General features: G+C 48.8%; 1 protein-coding gene across 6 annotated transcripts in view; it reads left to right on the top strand.

Annotated features, from left to right (window-relative positions):
* Positions 1-775: 775 nt before the first annotated feature.
* Positions 776-18,524, top strand: part of SAG (S-antigen visual arrestin) — a 29,608-nt gene continuing 11,859 nt past the window's right edge. Inside the window, exons 1-8 of one of the 6 annotated variants that reach the window (XM_057503416.1) lie at positions 776-4,247; positions 7,732-7,792; positions 9,478-9,522; positions 11,146-11,339; positions 12,867-12,926; positions 15,277-15,353; positions 16,212-16,347; positions 17,166-17,250. In XM_057503416.1, coding sequence (XP_057359399.1) covers positions 4,185-4,247; positions 7,732-7,792; positions 9,478-9,522; positions 11,146-11,339; positions 12,867-12,926; positions 15,277-15,353; positions 16,212-16,347; positions 17,166-17,250 — 721 coding nt within the window. In that variant the 5' untranslated portion in view covers positions 776-4,184. The remainder of the gene's footprint in view (positions 4,248-7,731; positions 7,793-9,477; positions 9,523-11,145; positions 11,340-12,866; positions 12,927-15,276; positions 15,354-16,211; positions 16,348-17,165; positions 17,251-18,524) is intronic. The other 5 variants (XM_057503417.1, XM_057503414.1, XM_057503415.1 and 2 more) reach the window with 5 other exon arrangements.

Below are 18,524 nucleotides of genomic sequence, written 5' to 3'. Positions count from 1 at the left end.
ATTTCCACCAAGCAGAGAAAAATTCTGCACAGACCATGGGTCGGGAATGACCACCAGAGACTCCATTTTCAAAAAGAGTGAGGCCCGTTCCCCCAGCACCCCCAGATTTCCCACCTCTAGGCACTGGCAGGCCAGTGACTGAGGTCCGCGCATCTGCATACTCGCCCAGCCGCCTGCTGCCAACACAGCTGCAGGAGCACCCACGGCTGCCAACCGCTCTCAGGTCCTGCAGCCACAGCACAGGGCAGGTCCTCGGGCAGGCCCAGAGCAGGGCAGGACATGAAAAAAACACCCTAGTCATTTGTCTTTCTCTTATTCTATGTTATTAAGGGAATAATTAGATTTTTTAAAAATTTATAACTCTCTCATTTGAATCTTTATGTTACAGGAGTAGTAAATGATTATCAGAAAAATTTTCCTACATCATAGGTGTGGGGACTCTCCAGCTGTCTGATACCTGTTATGTGTATATATAAACAAATAAAACCTAACGTTCCCACCACACACAGACCACCAACGTTAAGTCCTTAGTGCATAGCCTTGCAGATATGCATGATTGGTATGAAAACATGCTTATACGTATGTGTACATATATACACACGTGTGTGCTATGTGTTTGCAGAATGTGATCATATTACTCATACCATCTGATGACTTTTATTCAGTCACAATCTCTACATTACTGTTCAGGATATTTGCATCTAACCTGTCACCTAGACCATATTCAGATTTTCCCACTGGACCCAGAATGTCCCATATGCCATGTTTTTCCAACTGAGCATCCCATCTGGGACCACACATTATATTTGCATCTTGAGCCCCTTAAGTGTCTATTAGTCTAGTACATCCCTTTTCTATGACATTGAGTTATGAAAGACCAGCCTCTGGTTTCTTCTGGTAGCTCTCATGATGTCATTTAGCTTGTTCTTCTGTTGCCTGTATTTCCTATAAACTAGATGTGATGTCTAAAGGCTTCATGGGTTCCACTTAGCCTGAGGTGACACAGCAGATCTGGTTGTCTAAGACTGACCATGGACCATGCCTGGTCTTCCCTGTTAGGCTTGTGCCTGGTGATGAGCCAGGGATCTATAGGCCATCTCTTTGGTGCTGCAGGGACAGCCATTTTGCCCATCAGTTCTTCACCTGTTTAGTTCTTGTCTGATTCAATAATTTCACCAGCGTTTTAAAACATAGGTTTTACTATTTTTCAGCTGTAGTAAGGCCAACAGCAGGAGACAATGGCCATTGAAAAGATAGTTTATTACTCATAGTTGCCAAAAGAAGGGGCAGACTATGCCACACAGGGCCATGGGGGGAAGCACCAGGATCAGTCAGGAGGCAGAGGATCAAAGAGGAAACATGGGCAAAAGTCATTTGTGTTCCATGGGAAAGAACTGGTGAGGCAGAGTAAGCAGGTGAGCTTTAATTCAGTGGCCTCGGGGATGTAGGGGCTCCCCAGCTGTCTGATACCTGGCCCTGGGATGTTCAGGGCAGGGCAGCGGTGGCTCGGAGTGTGAGAGCCCGCACAGGAAAGGAGATCATCGGGTGTACGGAGTCTGTTTTGGTCAGTATGCATTTGAGAATCATTCTCTAGGAAAGGGTTCGCCCTGGGAGGGCAGTCTCTCCAGGGCCAGCGAGACCCCAGATGTCAAAGCATCAGAAATACAGAAAATAGAAAGTCATGATTAATACAACCTGAGTTTGTCAAATGATGTTTTTCTAGTTTCTAATTACTTTTTCATTAGCTGGCATTCCTCTATTTAAAAAAAAAGTTTTCTCCCTTAGAAATTAAAAAACAGTTTCCCCAACTTTACCTATTGCCAGCTATTACCCTGTTGGAATCCAATGTCTCATTGATGTACTTGAAGTATATGGAGGTCCCCATTCTAGAGGCTGGAAGTGGGGTAGGTGAAAAATAGTCAAAAAATTCTATACCCCTGGAACTTACCTTCTAATAATGGTGGGGTTTGGGGACAGACAGTAAACCAGATAAATTATTAGTGTTAGGTGGTGGTAACTGCTATAGAGAAAAAATGCAGAGAGGATATAGTGCTGAGTGAGATGCTACACTGTGGGGTGTAGGATGAATAGGGCAACACTGAAGTAAAGCCCCAAAGGAATTAAGGGAGTGAGCCAAGTGCTATTTGTGGGGGAGAGTCTTCCAGAAGAGGAAATAAAAGCAAAGAGGCCAGGTGGTGAGAAATAAGGTTAGAGGTAATGGGAATAAGTCATGCAGGGCTATGCAAGCCTCATCCAGACAGGCGAAAAGCCACTGAGCTATATCCATAAATGCTAACATATAAATGTCAGAACAGGCTTTCTGCTTAGGCTTGCTTAATCCCCAGATGCCAGGTCAAGTCCAGTATGTAAATGCATTAGTGGCTTCAAGAACCCATCCATTGATTCCCTGAGTGTTGGGAGCAGCTACTGTTCTAGGCACTGAGAATGCAAAGGTGAGGGAAATGAAACAGGAATGCTCTCATGGAGCCCAGAGTCAAGAACTGGAAGAGAGACCCTAAAATAACCTCCCACACAAGTGTCACGTGTGACTGCACCTCTGACCTAGGCTGGGAGGTTGGGGATGCGCCCCCTAGGAAGGAACTCACCCCTTCCAGAATCTAAGGGAGAAAAGAGTTTGTGACAAGGAAAGAGGAAGAGAGGATTGTTCCAGGCAAACAGCAGTGTGTGGAGCATGAAGTTGCAGCACAGGGCCATGTGGAAAGGCAATTCAAAAGGGTGTCAAGGTTTGTGCCTGTATTCTGAGAGCAATGGGAGGTACAAGCAGGGATGACGGATCAGAGGTTGGAAGGTCCGGAGGGCCTTCTCTTGCAGTGAGGAGAAGGGCCTGGATGGTGTACATGGCTGTAGTCAGAAAGCAGGAAACATCATTGTCCAGGAAAGCAGAGGGTGGTGTGGATGCTGAAGGAGGTGCTCGGGCTGGGAAGACATGAAGATTCCAGAGAACCCAGGGGCCACTGACAGGACTGGTAATCATTGGACGCAGGGTAGAGGACAGGGAGATGTCTAGCTTGGCTTGCATGATACCAGGGTCATCCTGAGGTTGACATCTCCTTGACCTTTTTGTTTATATCCCCACACCCAAGGTTGCCTTCACTGCCCCCTGAGTTGAAGCAAGTTTGTTGAGCACTTGATAATCCTCTTTCTTCGTGCTATGGGGAGTAAAGGGATAATCAGTCTATTTCCAGAACCCAAAGAGGGTTAGGATAAAAAGTAGCTTTCCTTTATCTGTTACCCCTCCCACTATGCCTTCTGCACTCCAGCTTGATGGCCCCTGTGTCTGTGAGCCCCTCTGGAAGGAGACTGCTTTGCCTAATGCCTAGAACTGCTGAAACTGCCGGTTCACTGTCTCAACACTAATCTAATTTCCACTCCACTTCTTAAAAGGGATTTGGCTTCTAGACTTGTAGACCTGGGTGCAGGGCACTCTCTCCAGACTCCCTACAAATTCCCCACACACATCAGCCAGGGACCTTGTGCAGGCATCTGCTTAGACAGAGCAAGGGCTGGCTGCTGACCTGGAGGGATAGAGACCCTCTGCTTGCCTCTGGGGCCCATCCACTGGTTGTATAAGGTATGTGACCGACCTAGCACTAGCCTTGTCAGAAACTCAGGCACAGCAAGGAGCAAGGGTCAGGACAACAGGCATTTTCCTGTAGTCTGTTCCAGTTTCTCCTTTTCCGGGTAGTTCCAGGGACTTTGCTAGTTGAGGAATGTCAGAGTGCACTGAATTCCAGACAGGAAAGGGGCCTCTTCCTTGCCTGTAAAGCTGGGGGTGACGAGAGCAAGAAGACGGTCCTGAGGATGAATGACTGAACAGAACTTTTGAGAATTTAGTATATTGTAAAACCTTGTCTTTGGAATCTAGCTGGACTTCCTGGCAAGGCTTACTGAGGAGGGTTTGAGGCCTATCAAGAAAAATAAAACACATCTTTTTAAAAAGGCACACTGTAATAAAATACAAAGTGGACAATGTTCTTATTTAATCAAATATCAATATTGCTGCAGGTAGAGGAAATGTCTATGGATACACAGGATCTCAGAAGAAATAGGTTTTATACTCAGAATGTTCTTGACTTTATGTTTAGGATCATTCTGCCTTTTCCCAGCCCACTCAATACCTGACATACATCCCAAGGTGGAAGGCATTGCCAGAGACAGATAATATGGCAGCTAACGTGAAGACACCAAGCCATGTGATCTTCAAGAAGATCTCCCGGGACAAATCGGTATGTGGTACAGGAGCGAGTGGTTTAATGGAAAATTTCCGAAAAGGAACTTTTCAAGAATGGACATGATCAACATCAAAACCTTGTGAGATTAAGGGAGACTGATCTGTGTTTCAAATGGATGGTAAATGAGATGAATGAATGAATTGCAGAAATACAACTTCTGTTCAATCTCTTCAAGACTTTAGTCCTGAGACCCTTACTTTTCTCCTAATCTCTCTGTCTCTATCCCCTTATCCCTAATTTTACCTCTTTTCTTATCTGACCTTGAACCAATGATCTACCATTTCAAACAACATTTTGTTGATACCTGTAATAATTTGGCCATTGGTCTATCATGTCACCTACCTGCCTAGGGAAAGACCTAATGCTGGATTAATGCAGCTCTATGCATGTACCTACGCTGCCATGCTCCCAAAACTCCCTAGGCCTTCAGGGCCTCTGGGTAAGGGAACAGTCCCCTGCTGCTCTACACTGTGGCGGTGTGGCCACCAGTATCTTGGGAACCTGCATACTCATCAGGGATGATGCCACTGATGGCCCCATTGGGCACAGTAGGTAGTCTAGATGTGCCCATGACCTTGGCAGTGGGAGTGCCAAAGGAAGGTCCACCCCATAGCCTCCTTGGATGAGGTCTTCTTTCTCCCCTCAGTGGCTTCTTAGGGGCCAGCAATCTAGCTCAGTGCCATCCAATGCAGGGCGCATATGTAATCTTAAATTATATAGGAACCACATTAAAAAGGAAGAAACAGGTGGCATTCACTTTCATACTACATTTTATTCCACCTAATATATCCAAAAAATTATCATTTCAACATGTAAATGATACAAAAAGTAGACATATTTTGCATTCATTTTCTAAGTCTGAAATATGTGTATTTTACATAATGGCACATGTCAATTTGGAATGGGCACATATTTCAAATGACCAGTAGCCACCTGTAGTTGTGGCCACCTTACTGGACAGAGTGGGTCTAAATCATTCTTCTAGTAGACTGACTCCTGAAGCCTATACTGGGCCCAGAAGAAACTCCAGTCCTCGTGATGCTGCACAAGAAAATTGGGTTTGACAGGCACTCTGGCCCCCTCGTCTCCAGCGGAGGAACTCTTATCATTCTCATTAAGTACTCTGGTTTTTGGGGTTGACAAGTCAGGCGTCCCTCAGCCTTTCATTCTCCAAACTCCCAACTTGTGTCTTCCCAGAACATTGTATCTTAACTCTGGCCGAAATCATACCATTTTCCCACTTTTTTCTTCCTCACACCTAGTTTGATATCCTTTGAACCAAGAAACTTAGTCTCGTGTATTAGGATCATTCCAGCTGCACCTCTGTGCGTATGGCTCCAGGCACCATGGGCCAGGGCTCTGGGTCCATTTCTCTGTGATTCTCTCCACTCTGCCTTCTGTGATCTTTCACCTCTGGCTGGTGGCAAGGTGGCTCCACAGGGCCTCACCCTCACTTCCTTCCAGAAGAAGGAAGAGGCTGTTGCTTCCTCGGGTCTCTTCTTCAGAGTGAGGAAGTATTTTCCCAGCAGCTCTGTAGCTTCTCTCATCTCTCAGTCAAAACTGGGTCACACACACACCCTTAACCAATCCTGAGCCAAAGGAATTGGATGGTCATAAGTGGATCAAGCCAGTCATGAATCATCCCCTGGTGCTGACTGCCTCTTGGTGGGACCTCATGGCAGATGGTGGGCCCTGAATACATAGGTGACGTTTTATCCAGGAAGAAGGTGGCATGTGACCATTGGTTGGGCAAGCAGCTCCTGTCCCTTCCCTCCCCTTCCATTTACTGCAGCCGTAGAGCCAGTGCTCCTATCTGAGGTTCATGCTGGTGACACCCTGCGTCCCTGATCCACCTCCGTAGGGTCCTTTACCATCAGCCTCCCCCAGGCTGTGTCTGCAGCGCCTCCCTCTCTCCAGGTTTGCCTCTGTGTTTGCCTGAGTGTGAACACCAGTACTGACCTCACACATCTTAAAAACAACAAACTGCCCTTGACCCTCTCCCCTTTCTAGCTCTTCCTCCTTCACAGCAGCTGGAAAAAGAAGAAAACACCTTCTCCCCATCTACCTTCAGTCAGCTGCCTAACTGGCCCTCCCCTCGCCAATCCGTTCTCCACTTGGCTGCCAACATGATCAAGCCTCCGTGTTCTCTATAAATAGGGTTAATTCCTATCTCCTAGAGTAGTAATAGGATTAAGGAAAATAAGGCAGTCCAAGTACTTAGCTTGGCACCTGGTACATGAGAAGCACTCTAAATGCTATTTAACTGCAGGTTTTCATCCTGCCTAAAATATTCCAGCCTCTTCCTACACTCGTTAAGGTCCTAGAAGATCCTTTCTGGCATCAGCCTGCATCCCCATTAGGTGGCCATTCACCTGTGGATGAAACCACTGGCGATTCCAGAAGCATTCTCTTGGCTCTGGGCTTTGTATGCATCTGTACATAATCATTTTGCCCAGAAAGCATCCCCTCACCATCCAACCTCCTACCGCCAGTCCTGGTCACCTGGCTGTGCTGTCTTTCAGGGCTTCAACATCAATACTACAAATAATCTAGAATCCCTGGGCTTATCTGATATGAGGAGATAGATTTAAGAGATGATTAGGTGCCAACAAAAATGATTTGGGTTGTTCATGGAAATAAAACTAAATTTCAGAGGCTTAGGGAAGAAGGGAGCCGACCAGGGGGCAGGCACTCATCCACTGGTGCACTTGGCAAAAGGGGATTAACTCCTCTTCTGTACCAGATGCTCTGGGGATACTGTGATGGCTGAAAGGTGAATTAGCACCAGAATTCTTACCACCAAGGCACCCATAGCCCCACAGGTTAAAGTGATAAGTGGTGGTAAACACAATCATGCTCTCCCACAAAGGGGGTTGGTAAAGACAGCCTTGCTGCCTGGGTCGTAAAATCAGACAGGATGAGGGTGGAGACAATGGTCACCCCCCTCAGATCCCCCCTCCCTGCTTCCTTAGAGTATGCATCTGTACAGAAGCTCACCTAGCAGGGTTTCAGGGACTCTAGAACTCCTGCCTCATTGCTCAGTTCAGAAATTGTAACAAGGAGGGGAAACCTTTCAGTCACGGCCATAAATAACAGGCTGAGCATGAAAATGGGTGGGAAGACCTCATTTGCATTGGCATAATTTTCCTTTAAAGTTATTATCGATTAACTGAACAAGCTTTCCTGGTTGATATCAGTCCTGGGCTTAATGGGAAAAGGTGGGGAAGACAGGGACCATCGAGAGGAGTGGGAGAAATTCCTCAGCAGATTTATGAGGCTGAGGAAAGAGCACACCTGGCCTGCACTCCATCATCTCTGCCCACAGCCAAGCAGGGAGAGGTGAGGTGGGGGATGACCTGAATAGCCAGGAGGCTCCTCTTCTCAAGAATAACTAAAAGGTTTTGGTTGTTACTAAATTTTAATGTAATTGCCTTAGTGTTCTTTGGCCATTTGGAATCCACACCTGTTCTTCCCACAGGTGACCATCTACCTTGGGAAGAGAGACTATATAGACCATGTTGACCAAGTAGAACCTGTGGGTAAGTTGAGTTTGATGTAAAATTTTAATGCTGGTTTTCCTTTAAGTCATCAGACAACTGCGAGTTTCATATTTTTAAGAATTGGCTTAGCTAATAATCAAAGAAATTTAATTAAAACATCAGTGAGGTACTACTAGCTGATTGAAAACAACTTTATAGAGTGGGGGAGACAGGATTCATTTCTAGAGTACATAAAGAATACTCAAACAACAGTAAAATCAACAAAATCTAATTGGAAAATAGACAAAAAACACGAAAAGTCATTTCATCAAAGACATATGGGTGGCAAATAAGCACATGGAAATCAGAATGGCTAAAATTAAAAATAGTGACAATACCAAATGCTGATGAGGATGTAGAGAAATGAATCCCTCATCCATTGCTGGTGGGACTGTGAAATGGAACAGCCACTCTGGAAAACAGCTTGGCAGTTTCTTTCAAAACTAAACATACACTTACAGTGTCACCTAGCAATTGCATTCCTGGGCACTTATCCCAGAGAAATGAAAACCTGTACAGGATTGTTCATAGCTTATTTGTAATAGCTTCAAACTGGAAAGAACCAGTGTCTCTCACTAGATGAATACAGTTGAGCAAGCTGTTGCCCTTCCAGACCGTGGAATTCTACTCAGCAATGAAAAATAACAAACTAGTGGTACCGACAGCTTGTGGGTCTCAAGGGCACTATGCCGAGCAGAAGAGCCAGCCTCAAAAGGCCATTTGCTTTGTAATTCTTTTTATACAGCATTCTTGAGATGACAAAACTGTGGAAATGGAAAACTGAATAGTAGTTGCCAGGGGCTAAGAATGGCTGGGGTTGGGGAGGGGGAGGACATGTGGGATGGCCTGAGTCGGATCTCTGTGGTGAGGGACAGTGATTTATCCAGATTGGGGATTACACATGTCCACTTGTGACCAAATGATTTAGACACATTGTACACATATCAACTGTCCTGGTCTTGATACTGTACCATAATTATCTAAGAAGTAACCATTGGAAGAAACTGAATGAAGGATACACAGGGGACCTCTCTGTACTATCTTAGCAGCTTCCTGTGAATCTATAATTATTTCAACTGAAATAATAATTTTTTTTAAGATACCTAAAAATGGCATTTTTAGGTACTGAGGGTGAGAATGTCTCTCAGCAAAACCTTTTCTGGAAGGACATTTGGCAGTATGTTAGCAAAAGCCATATCCAATTCTACCATGGATAAATAGATTTTTCTATAAGGATGTTTGTGTCAATTTAATTATGATGGAGACCATTGGAAACAGCCTAAATGCCCCGACAAGAGGGGTTTAATTATATTATGCTACATCTATTCAGTGGAATAATATGTAGCCATAAAAAGGATATATTATATGTGTGTGTGTGTGTGTGTGTGTTTATGTAGGAATAGGTGTTTGCAATATACAGTTGGTGAGGAGAGCAGTTACCGGTAGTATTGTAGGATCTAAATTTTAGTAAAAATATTCATATAAGCATGTATACATCTGGAAAAAAAATTCTGCACCAGTATCTTGACAGTGGGGTTCTCCAAATAGTGGAACTTGGGTGACTGTCTTTGCTTGGCCTCCTGCTCTGATCTCCCTGTAGTGAACTGGATCTGCCCGTACTCACACTCACAGGAGGCCTCTGGCCACCCCCGTCTCTGCCCTCATCGTTCTCCCTTCTGGTTTAGATGGTGTCGTGCTGGTGGATCCTGAGCTCGTCAAGGGAAAGAAAGGTGAGGCAGAGCCCCACATCCTCCGGGAAGGGGAGTACTGGGTGCTTCTGCACCCCTCACTGCCAGGCCCATTCACCACACCCTCAGGACATGGTCCCATCACTGTTGGAGCTCCCTGCCCCCATTTTCCGCATGGAGGTGAGCCCTTGGGGGAACCCTTGTTGGGTGGCAGGATAAGGAGCGTGGACAGAGCCCGGGGCCCAGGGCCATTGGCTCCCCGGCTGTGCACTCAGCCCCGTGTCCTCTAGTTCCACCACGGCAGACTCTGGAGGCTCCTCGGTGGGTTTGTCCCAGAGGGAATCAAGTCTGCTGGGGGGCAGACGCTTTAGCTCAACTGGGTGGTTCCAGATGGCGGTATCACGGTGCCCTCGAAGAGCTCTGGCAGCGGTGGTGTGTGTGGCAAGTAACAGCAGTTAGTGGACTGAGAGCAGATTCAAGTTCTCCTTGTGTCACTGACTCAGTTCCATTCCAAATATGCCTCTTTGAGTGGTTGCTATGGGCAACCTCAAGGAATTGTTCCTAACCCTGGATGTGCTCATGGGAGTGTGTCAGCCACGGGGCTGTTGGCATTAAGGGGGCATGGCAGAAAGGAGGCTGAAAATCACCCCCTCTCTTGTCTCCAACTTCCTCCTGGGTGCCCTGCTCCTCTAGCCCCAGGAGGGGCCTGCTTCAAGCCCTAAAGCCCATGCCCATCTGCTCCAGGGCAAAGCAGTGCCTGGCGAGGGCGGTGTAAACCCAGCTCATCTCTGGGCACCTTCCTCTTACAAGCTTTGGATGTGGGGTATGCAAGTGACAGTGGCCCTTCTGAGCTGAGCGGCGAGGGGCAGTATACCTGGGTGGACACAGACAAATCCTCAACTGACAGCTGCCAAGGACTTGGCAGGCCCCCTTCTGAAATGCTTTCTGTTCAAGAACAGCACGCTTCATGTGGTTTTACTTACCACAATAAAGAGTAGTCAACAGTCCACCCTCAAAGCACGTGCAGTTTCATATAATTCTTTTGGTCCATGGGGGATACAATTTACAACTGTTCAATAAAATTGAATGTTCAGAAGTATAGATTTAGAGAATACTTAATCCATTTCCCAGCAATGTGAAAAGAGGATCTTCTCAGATTTCATGCCACCTCTCTACCAGGACCATCAGCCTCTCTGGCCCCCCTTGCAGGCCCAGCCCGGCACCCATCGGCTTTGCTCCCTAGTTCTGTTGTCCTCTGCTTCTTACCTTCCCTCTCAACTCCATCCTGACTTCTGCCCTCAGAACCCAACCAACCTTACACAGTTTAAAAGCGTCTTGAGGTCACTGAGCTGGTGGATCAAGAGGAAGGGGTGGTAAAATGGAGGAAGCAGTGGACTCAGAAGGCAAAATAATGTTTTCCATGGCAGGTGCCCCCACATCATTTGATGTACCCCTTTAGAGGAACTAACAAGCCCTAGGAAAGGTGTTGGTTCTCCAGGTGTGGGGCCAGCTGGGTAGTCTGGGTCTCAAATGGCATCCCCTCCAGATGCCTAGAGTTGGATTCGCGGGACGGGTAGGCAGGGTCAGTGGTTGCCCCATGCTCTCAGCCCCAGTGGGGGCACCATGCCGATGGGGGAGCCTACCCTCCTCTTGTCTCCCTTACAGTGTTTGTCTCTCTGACCTGCGCCTTCCGCTATGGCCAGGAAGACATCGACGTGATAGGCCTGACCTTCCGCAGAGACCTGTACTTCTCCCAGGTCCAGGTGTTCCCTCCTGTGGAGGCCATGGGCACCCCCACGAAACTGCAGGAGAACCTGATCAAGAAGCTGGGGGGCAACACGTACCCCTTCCTGCTCACGGTGGGTGACTCCCCCTGCTACCCACTTCCCTGCCCTGGTTCCTTACCCACAGCACCTCATATAGTCAGCAGGAGGTAAGGACGGGACACGTTTGTGGGCCTCCAAATTACACACTTGGAGGAAATTCTGGATGGTATGGGTTGTGATTGTCTTTTTTCAAGTCCTTGAAAATAGCCTCTTAGCCTCTGAAGGCACCATTGCAACCTACAGTTTAAGTATTTCCCTTCCTCTGGCCACCTAATTATACGTGCATACTACTCATTCACTTGCTCATCTATTAAAAGAAAGAAGTGTCCCTCAGTTGGCCCTGAGGAGTTCTGAACAGGAAAGAGTCCCCTGTGGGGCAGGAGACCTGAGGGAAATGAGCAGCTGTCTGTAGCCCTGAGAGCCTGGTGGGTCATGGCAGAGTACCCACTTCATCTCTCTTGGGCCCCCAGTTTACCTGGTGAAACCTGGCTGCCCATGGTGCCAGCATTCATGCTTCTGAAGACTTGGGGCACGAATGTGGTTATGTGCCTTCAGAGATTACGTATTCCTCCAAAGTTACATGGTCCAGCCTTAAAAAGGAAGGAAATTTTGACACATGCTACAACATGAATGAACTTGACATTATGCTAAGTGAAAGAAGCCGCATAAAAGGGCCAATACTGTAGGATCCCACTTAGAGGAGGGGCGCACTCAGATTAATAGAGACAGAGAGCAGCATGGTGGTCGCCGGGGATGGTTGGGGAAGGGGAGCTGGTGTTGAATGGGCGCAGAGTTTCAGTTCAGGATGATAAAAACGTCCCGGGGATGGATGTGGGGCTCACTGAGGACCAGGTGAATATACTTAATGCCACTGGACTGTACACTTACATGGTAAGTTTTATGTTATGTGTATTTTTCCACATTTTTTTTTAAAAACACTTAAAAAATTTTATTCCCCTGGGTCCTTCCAGGCACTGGTACTGGGAGTTGGAAGTGACCTTTTGGAGATAACCTGTCACTATGTACCAAAAACCTTAAAATAGTTATTTTGACCTGACAGTTCCCTTTCTAGCAGTAAGCAAGCCTATAGAATTAATGGGATAAAACGGTGCTAAACTGAAGAATGATATTTATTGCTGCATTATTTATAATGGCAAAAAAAAATACACTATTTAACTGAGGGCCAGCCAACAGAGGAGACTGGCAAAATGAAATGTGGTGTTGCAGAAGTGAGAAAAATAGCAGTGCAGGACTCTGTCTCATGGTGTAGGGAAATGGTCATCATGCACTTGGGTAGGGCTAGGATTAGGGACAGATGTGGGCAAAGCAGACCACAGGATGTGCGCGTTTGGTCTAATTTCTGTAAGACACATACACCCACATGCACATTTTGTGTATGGGTGCACTTGGAAGTGTGTGTTATTCCGGGTGTTGGGCATAGGGGTCGACACCTCTTCCTCTTTGCTTGCTCCTCGTCTGCATTTCCAGGTGTTGTGCGATGCGTATGTATTATGTGGAATGAGCCCTCTGAAAGAAAGGCCCTGTTGTTTCTTCCCTCAGCTTCCTGACTACTTACCCTGCTCGGTGATGTTGCAGCCGGCTCCGCAAGACGTGGGGAAGGTCAGTGCATGAAGAAACGCCATGGGCTCATTCGTTTCTTCACCAGACTTTTTTAAATGGCCTTTTATTGTGGAAAATTTCAAACCTACACAAAAGTAGAGAAGATAATGAACCCATCACTTGTCTTTAGCAGTTCTTAACTATGACCAAGAATGTGAACCAAATAGGACAGTCCCTCCATGCCTGCGTCCCACAAGTTAACAGGGAGAAACAGGCCCAAAACAAATAACAAGTAACTCGTGGGCACATCCGAGGACAGCAGGCACCGTGGAGAGTGAGAGGCTCACGAGAAGCAAAGGGAGAGTCCAGTGGGGTGCTTGTTCTGGGTGTTTCCAGAAGGCCTCTCTAACAGGGTAGAGGAGAAGCCATTCTGTCCTAGAGGATGGACTTCTAGGTAGAGGGAACACCGCGCATGGCATGTCCTGGGGTCAGCAAGTGGACTGAGTGTCGGAGCCGGAGGAGCAGGGGTGAGATGGTGGAAGCAGAGAGAGGTGTGGGGAGGTGCGGCTGGATGTGAAGGGCCTCGTACACTGTGGTGGGTACTTGGACTTTTTCAGAGTGTTGTGGGAGTCACTGGCAGGCTCTGAGCAGTAGGTTCTGACTTGGGTTTCCAGGGGATCACTCTGGTGACTTGCTAAGAATGGGGTTGCGTTGGCCAAGCATGAGCTCCGAAGAAGAGAGAAGCCAGAGGGGCTGAGCGATCATGGTGGGCCACGGACCAAGGCAGGGGGCAGTGAGGACAGGCGGAGAGAGTGAAGGTGCCAAGACCCAGACATTGCAGGCTCTGCAAGGCACGAGGGTCATGAGGGAGAGAGCTCAGAAGACCAAGGGGGCGCAGAGAGCAGTAGGTGCATACTGGACTGTGGAGGGGTGCAGTGACAGCCGGCGACAGGGCCTACGGCAGGGATTTTCCTCCGTGAAACAGGGTAGTGGGGCAGAAATGGCACGTAAGAGAAATGGAATAGAATGAAATAGAAGAGAGGAGGAAATCTCTGGGCGCCTCCCACGTAGTAAAGCCCAGTGTTATTTCATGAGGGCTGTTGCACACATGCGTGTCTTCTTCCTGGGCCACACTGTAAACTACTTACCGTGGGCGGTGGCCTGAAATATTTGAAAACCACTCATCCAGGAAAATGGGTGTGGGCGGCCAAGATGGAGGAGGACAAGGTCACTAAATCCAAGCGGGGACACTGTACCAGCTAAGGTGCCACTTCCCTCTGTCCCAGGAGAGGAAGGTAGCTGTGGAAAGGGGTTTGGACTGAGCCCAGGGGGGCCTGGCAGGGGAGTGGCTACCTACCTGGGGACCTTGGGCCTTATGGCTGAGACCTTGAAGCTGGGCAAGGAGAGTAGGTAGGAGACTGTCTAATGTGAAACAAGAAGTGGTAAGTATTCAGGAGGAAGGACTAGCACGTGCCTTGGTGGACGAGTGAAAAGGAGGGCCGCGTGCAGGGAGCGGCTTGGTGGGGCATAGCGCAGGGCCGGCCTGGCTGAGCGTGCCTGGTGATGGTGGGCCAGAACTCGGGGTTATTTCAACCTGGGTTTTAGAATTGCCACCCGTCCACAGCTCCGGGATGAATAAGCCTGTGGCTTTCGCACCACTTGTGACCAGACCGATTCATGTACTTTCACTGGTTCCACTTTTCCCTCCAGGCAGGTGGAAAGGCCCACGCGGGTTAACGTGTGGACATGAGCCAGGTGAGGGAGGAGTTCACAGTCTGGGCTGGGGGCTGAAGAGCCAGCAGATAATGGGTGTTCGACCCATATGCAACATATTTTTATGCAGTTCTTTTAAAAATCAGGAGGCTTCAGTCCAAATTCCATTTCCAGTTTCTTTTCAAAAATTGGAAGAGCTGCTGGCACCAGGTCCCCATTCTAGCCTGGCCGTGCTTGGCTACAGCTGGGCAGCAGCTGCCCACTGGGGTCAGGAGGTTGGGCTCCAGTATGGGCACTGGTGGACTCCTGCTTGGCCTGTGCATGCCTGTGTCTGGCCCCTGCTGTGGGAAACATACATGCAGGGTAACATCGGGAAGGACAGCTAAATGGGGGGCGGGCTGGACCCCTCATGAGGTGGTGGAGGCGAGGAGCAGCCAGCTGCTTGAATCCTGCAGCTGCTGGAGGGGCACATCCCAGGCTGACTCCCTTTCCTCTGGGGCTTGCAGAACCTGGCTCTCTCCTGGCACGATTGTCATTATTTCCTTACTGGTGCACTTCAAAATCTAGTCTTTGTGGTGCAACCCTAGAGAGGATGTGGCTAGGCTGTCACATAGCATCCCTGCATGAGGTGTGACACCTGTGCCACCCCGGGAAGGGAGGTGCTGACTGAGGCCTGTTGCTCTCCTGTCCTCTGCAGTGCTGTGGGGTTGACTTCGAGGTCAAGGCGTTTGCCACAGACAGCCCGGACTGCGAAGAGAGCAAAATTTCCAAGAAGTAAGAGTGCAGTTGTGGCAATAGGTGTGGGGGTGCAAGGAGGTGGGATAAGAAGGCACCCCTTACTTTTTCTCTGAGTGGCAGGCTGGAGTGATGGGGCCTCCCCAGGTCAGGGCAGTGAGAGCGGAGCCATCAATCCATGGGGTGGAGTCAAGGCTGGCCATTTGAGGAAAAAACACAAAAGAAAATGCCAGGGGAGTTAGCAACGTCCACCCCCCCAGAGTCCCTCTTTCTTTAGTTTTCTTCTATTGTAACTTCTGTATTTACTGTGATAAAATATACGCAACAATAAGTGTATCATTTTAGCCATTTTTAAGTGTACAGTTCAGAGGCATGGAGTGCATTCACTGCCGTGTGACCCTGGTTGCACTGCTCTCCACAATCTGATCCCAAACAGAAGTTCTTCACCTGCCGCGCAGCGTTCCTCCTACCCTCCCAGGCCCTGGCACTGTTTTCCTCTTGAACCTGAGCAAGGTTTCCAACTGTGCCCTTGGCGCTTTGTCCTCATACTCAACACCTGGCGATGCTTCTAGTAACAAATGGTGGTAATGGTGCGTCACATTGTGGAGCGCTACGTAAGGCGCACTACACATTCCCACGTGAGCTCCAGCCTGAGAGGAGGCCCAGCCAAGGGCCTACCGGAGACCAAGAGAGTCCAGCCCCAGGCCACCCAGCCGTGAAATGGCAGAGGAAGGATCGGAAACCAGTCCTCATGGCCCTCCGTCTGCCAACGCCCATCCCTCCTCTGGGTCAGCGTGTCTGTTGGGAGCATCCCCCTAAGAGCCCCGGCGTGAGCAGGGAGGCCCTCCTGAGGAGGCGGCCGCGCCCGCAGACCTGCCTGTGCCTTCTCACCCACAGGGGCTCTGTGCGCTTACTGATCCGCAAAGTGCAGCACGCGCCGCTCAAGATGGGCCCCCAGCCCCGCGCTGAGGCCGCCTGGCAGTTCTTCATGTCTGACAAGCCCCTGCACCTGGCAGTGTCCCTCAGCAAAGAGGTAACCCCTGCCGCCATCGCATCCCCGTGGGAGCAGGCCTGGGGCACAGGCCCTGCCTGCGGCTCTAGCTGCTGTGGGCATGTTCCAAGAGATCATGTTTCCAGGGACAGCTGAAGCACCAATATCTGAACAATTCGCTGTTTTTCGTAATCTGGAGCCAGTAAAGCTGCCCTTAGGGTCAAACCGGCTTGCATTCCATTCACTGACCAGCTGGAGAGCTATTTCCACATACCCCCGCCCTAGGCGATCTCTGACCCCGTTGTCCCCAGGGGCCTCGTTTATAGTGTGGCAGCAATGGGAGTGGTATTACAAATTGTTTACTTACCTGGAAAATTTAAGTTTCACAGTAATGGTGAGGAGATGGCCATGTCATCTATCAGGTGTGTCACAGCAGAAAGAGGTGAAGAGCCGTTGGCCGAGGCTCTCTGTCCCTTGGTCACCCAGAGCTGTGTACACATATTGGCAAGAGCTCAACAGCCATGTGCATGCCCAGGTGTGCCCATCTGCACCTAGATCACACTGGAATCACTGCTGCTGAGAGCCCTGCTCTCGGCTTCCCTGCTGACGCCTTCACACCACTCCTGCCCCAGATCACCTGAGTCCACCCTGGACACCTGAGGCGTACTCGTTCCGGGCGGGAGCGTGCTTGCTGCACTCCACGCATTCAGGACTCCTGCTAAAGGAAACATGTTGCTTTCACTATCTTCCTTGGAAGTGTGAGGATTCAGCCGCTTCTGTTGAAAGACTGAGGTGAATTCAGAGCCATGAGATTAAAGGTACCAACCGTCTGTTCCCTTTTTCTGACTGATCTTTTGCAGATCTATTTCCATGGGGAACCCATCCCTGTGACCGTGAGTGTGGCTAATAACACAGAGAAGACAGTGAAGAAGATCAAGGCATTAGGTAGGACCTTCTCAGAACTGGAGGGCAGTCTTCCACAGTCTCTCAATCTGATCGTATTTTCCCCAGGGTCTCTCTTCTGGGCCTTGGAAGCGCCTGTTTGTCTGTTGCTTGGATGACAGGAACTCAGGGGGAGAGCCCTTCAGTGTCATCTCATGCAACTTTGTGCCCAGCTTAGGGCTGTCTTTTGTCTTGGGACAACATCCCTGGTAGGCAGTCTTCCCATCTCTCCAGGTGTCCCTGTGGGGTCCCTGTGTCAAAACCCTGGGGGGAAGCCGTGAGAGATGTTTTCTTTCTCTCAGCATAGCCCTGCACAGGGCTTAGCATGGGAGCCCATGCAGCACACGGCCTCTCTGCACCCCAGCCGGGACCCATGGCGCTTGCGCCTGGTCTGCCTCCCCGGGGTCTGTGAAACTGTAAGGACTGGTCACACTGGGAGTGCTGGCTAAGTGGGAAAGCCCTGCTGTCACCTCACCGTGACGTCCCGGCCAAGCACACCAGGTACTGCAGGAAACGACCTCTGACTGCTGCCACGCACATTAATTCAGCTTAGAGGGCATCAAATGCAGCGTGGTCTTTTATCACCATATTAGCTGGGCAGCATGAAAAAGACATGATGCAGTGACTTGGGGGGTGACCTCTACGTTCTAATTCACTCGATGACTAAGACAAAGTTAGACTTAGAGTTTGTAGGGTGGCCACCTCTCCTGGGTTGGCCGGGACTGAGGACTGGGGCCTTGCGGCGCTCAAACAAGGCCAGTCCCAGGCAGATCAGGACTGTCGGTCACCCTGAGCATCATTTGTCACTTTTCTGTTCCCCTGTGTGTCCATTATAGATATGGTTCAGGGATTCTGATGCATGCATACTGAAGCATTATAGAATTTCTTGATGCTAATATGAATGCTGTATGTGTGGCTTTGTTTTGTGTTGGTTTAGTTCATGTACCTTTAAGTCTTTGTAGGACCTGGCCTTACTTAGCATGTTGTGCGTAGTGTCCAACAAGTGTCCTACAAAGTAGCAAGACTTAGAAAGTATCATCTGATGCTTTGATTTAAAATTATTGCTCAAGGTTTTAGAATCCTAAAATCAAAGCCACTAATTTTTTTTTTTTAGATTTCATTGATATACAATCTTACAATGGTTTCAGATACATAATGCAGTGGTTCAACATTCACTCATATTATCAAGTCCTCACCTCCTCCATTGCGGTCACTGTCTATCAACGTAGTAAGATGTTAGAGTCATTACTTGTATTCTGTGTGCTGTGCTACCATCC

This window comes from Manis pentadactyla, chromosome 6 (genome assembly GCF_030020395.1).
Source record: "Manis pentadactyla isolate mManPen7 chromosome 6, mManPen7.hap1, whole genome shotgun sequence".
In the NCBI taxonomy this organism is placed as follows: domain Eukaryota; kingdom Metazoa; phylum Chordata; class Mammalia; order Pholidota; family Manidae; genus Manis; species Manis pentadactyla.
Note: the sequence above shows the minus strand (reverse complement) of the source record. Positions and strands in the feature narration are given on the sequence as shown.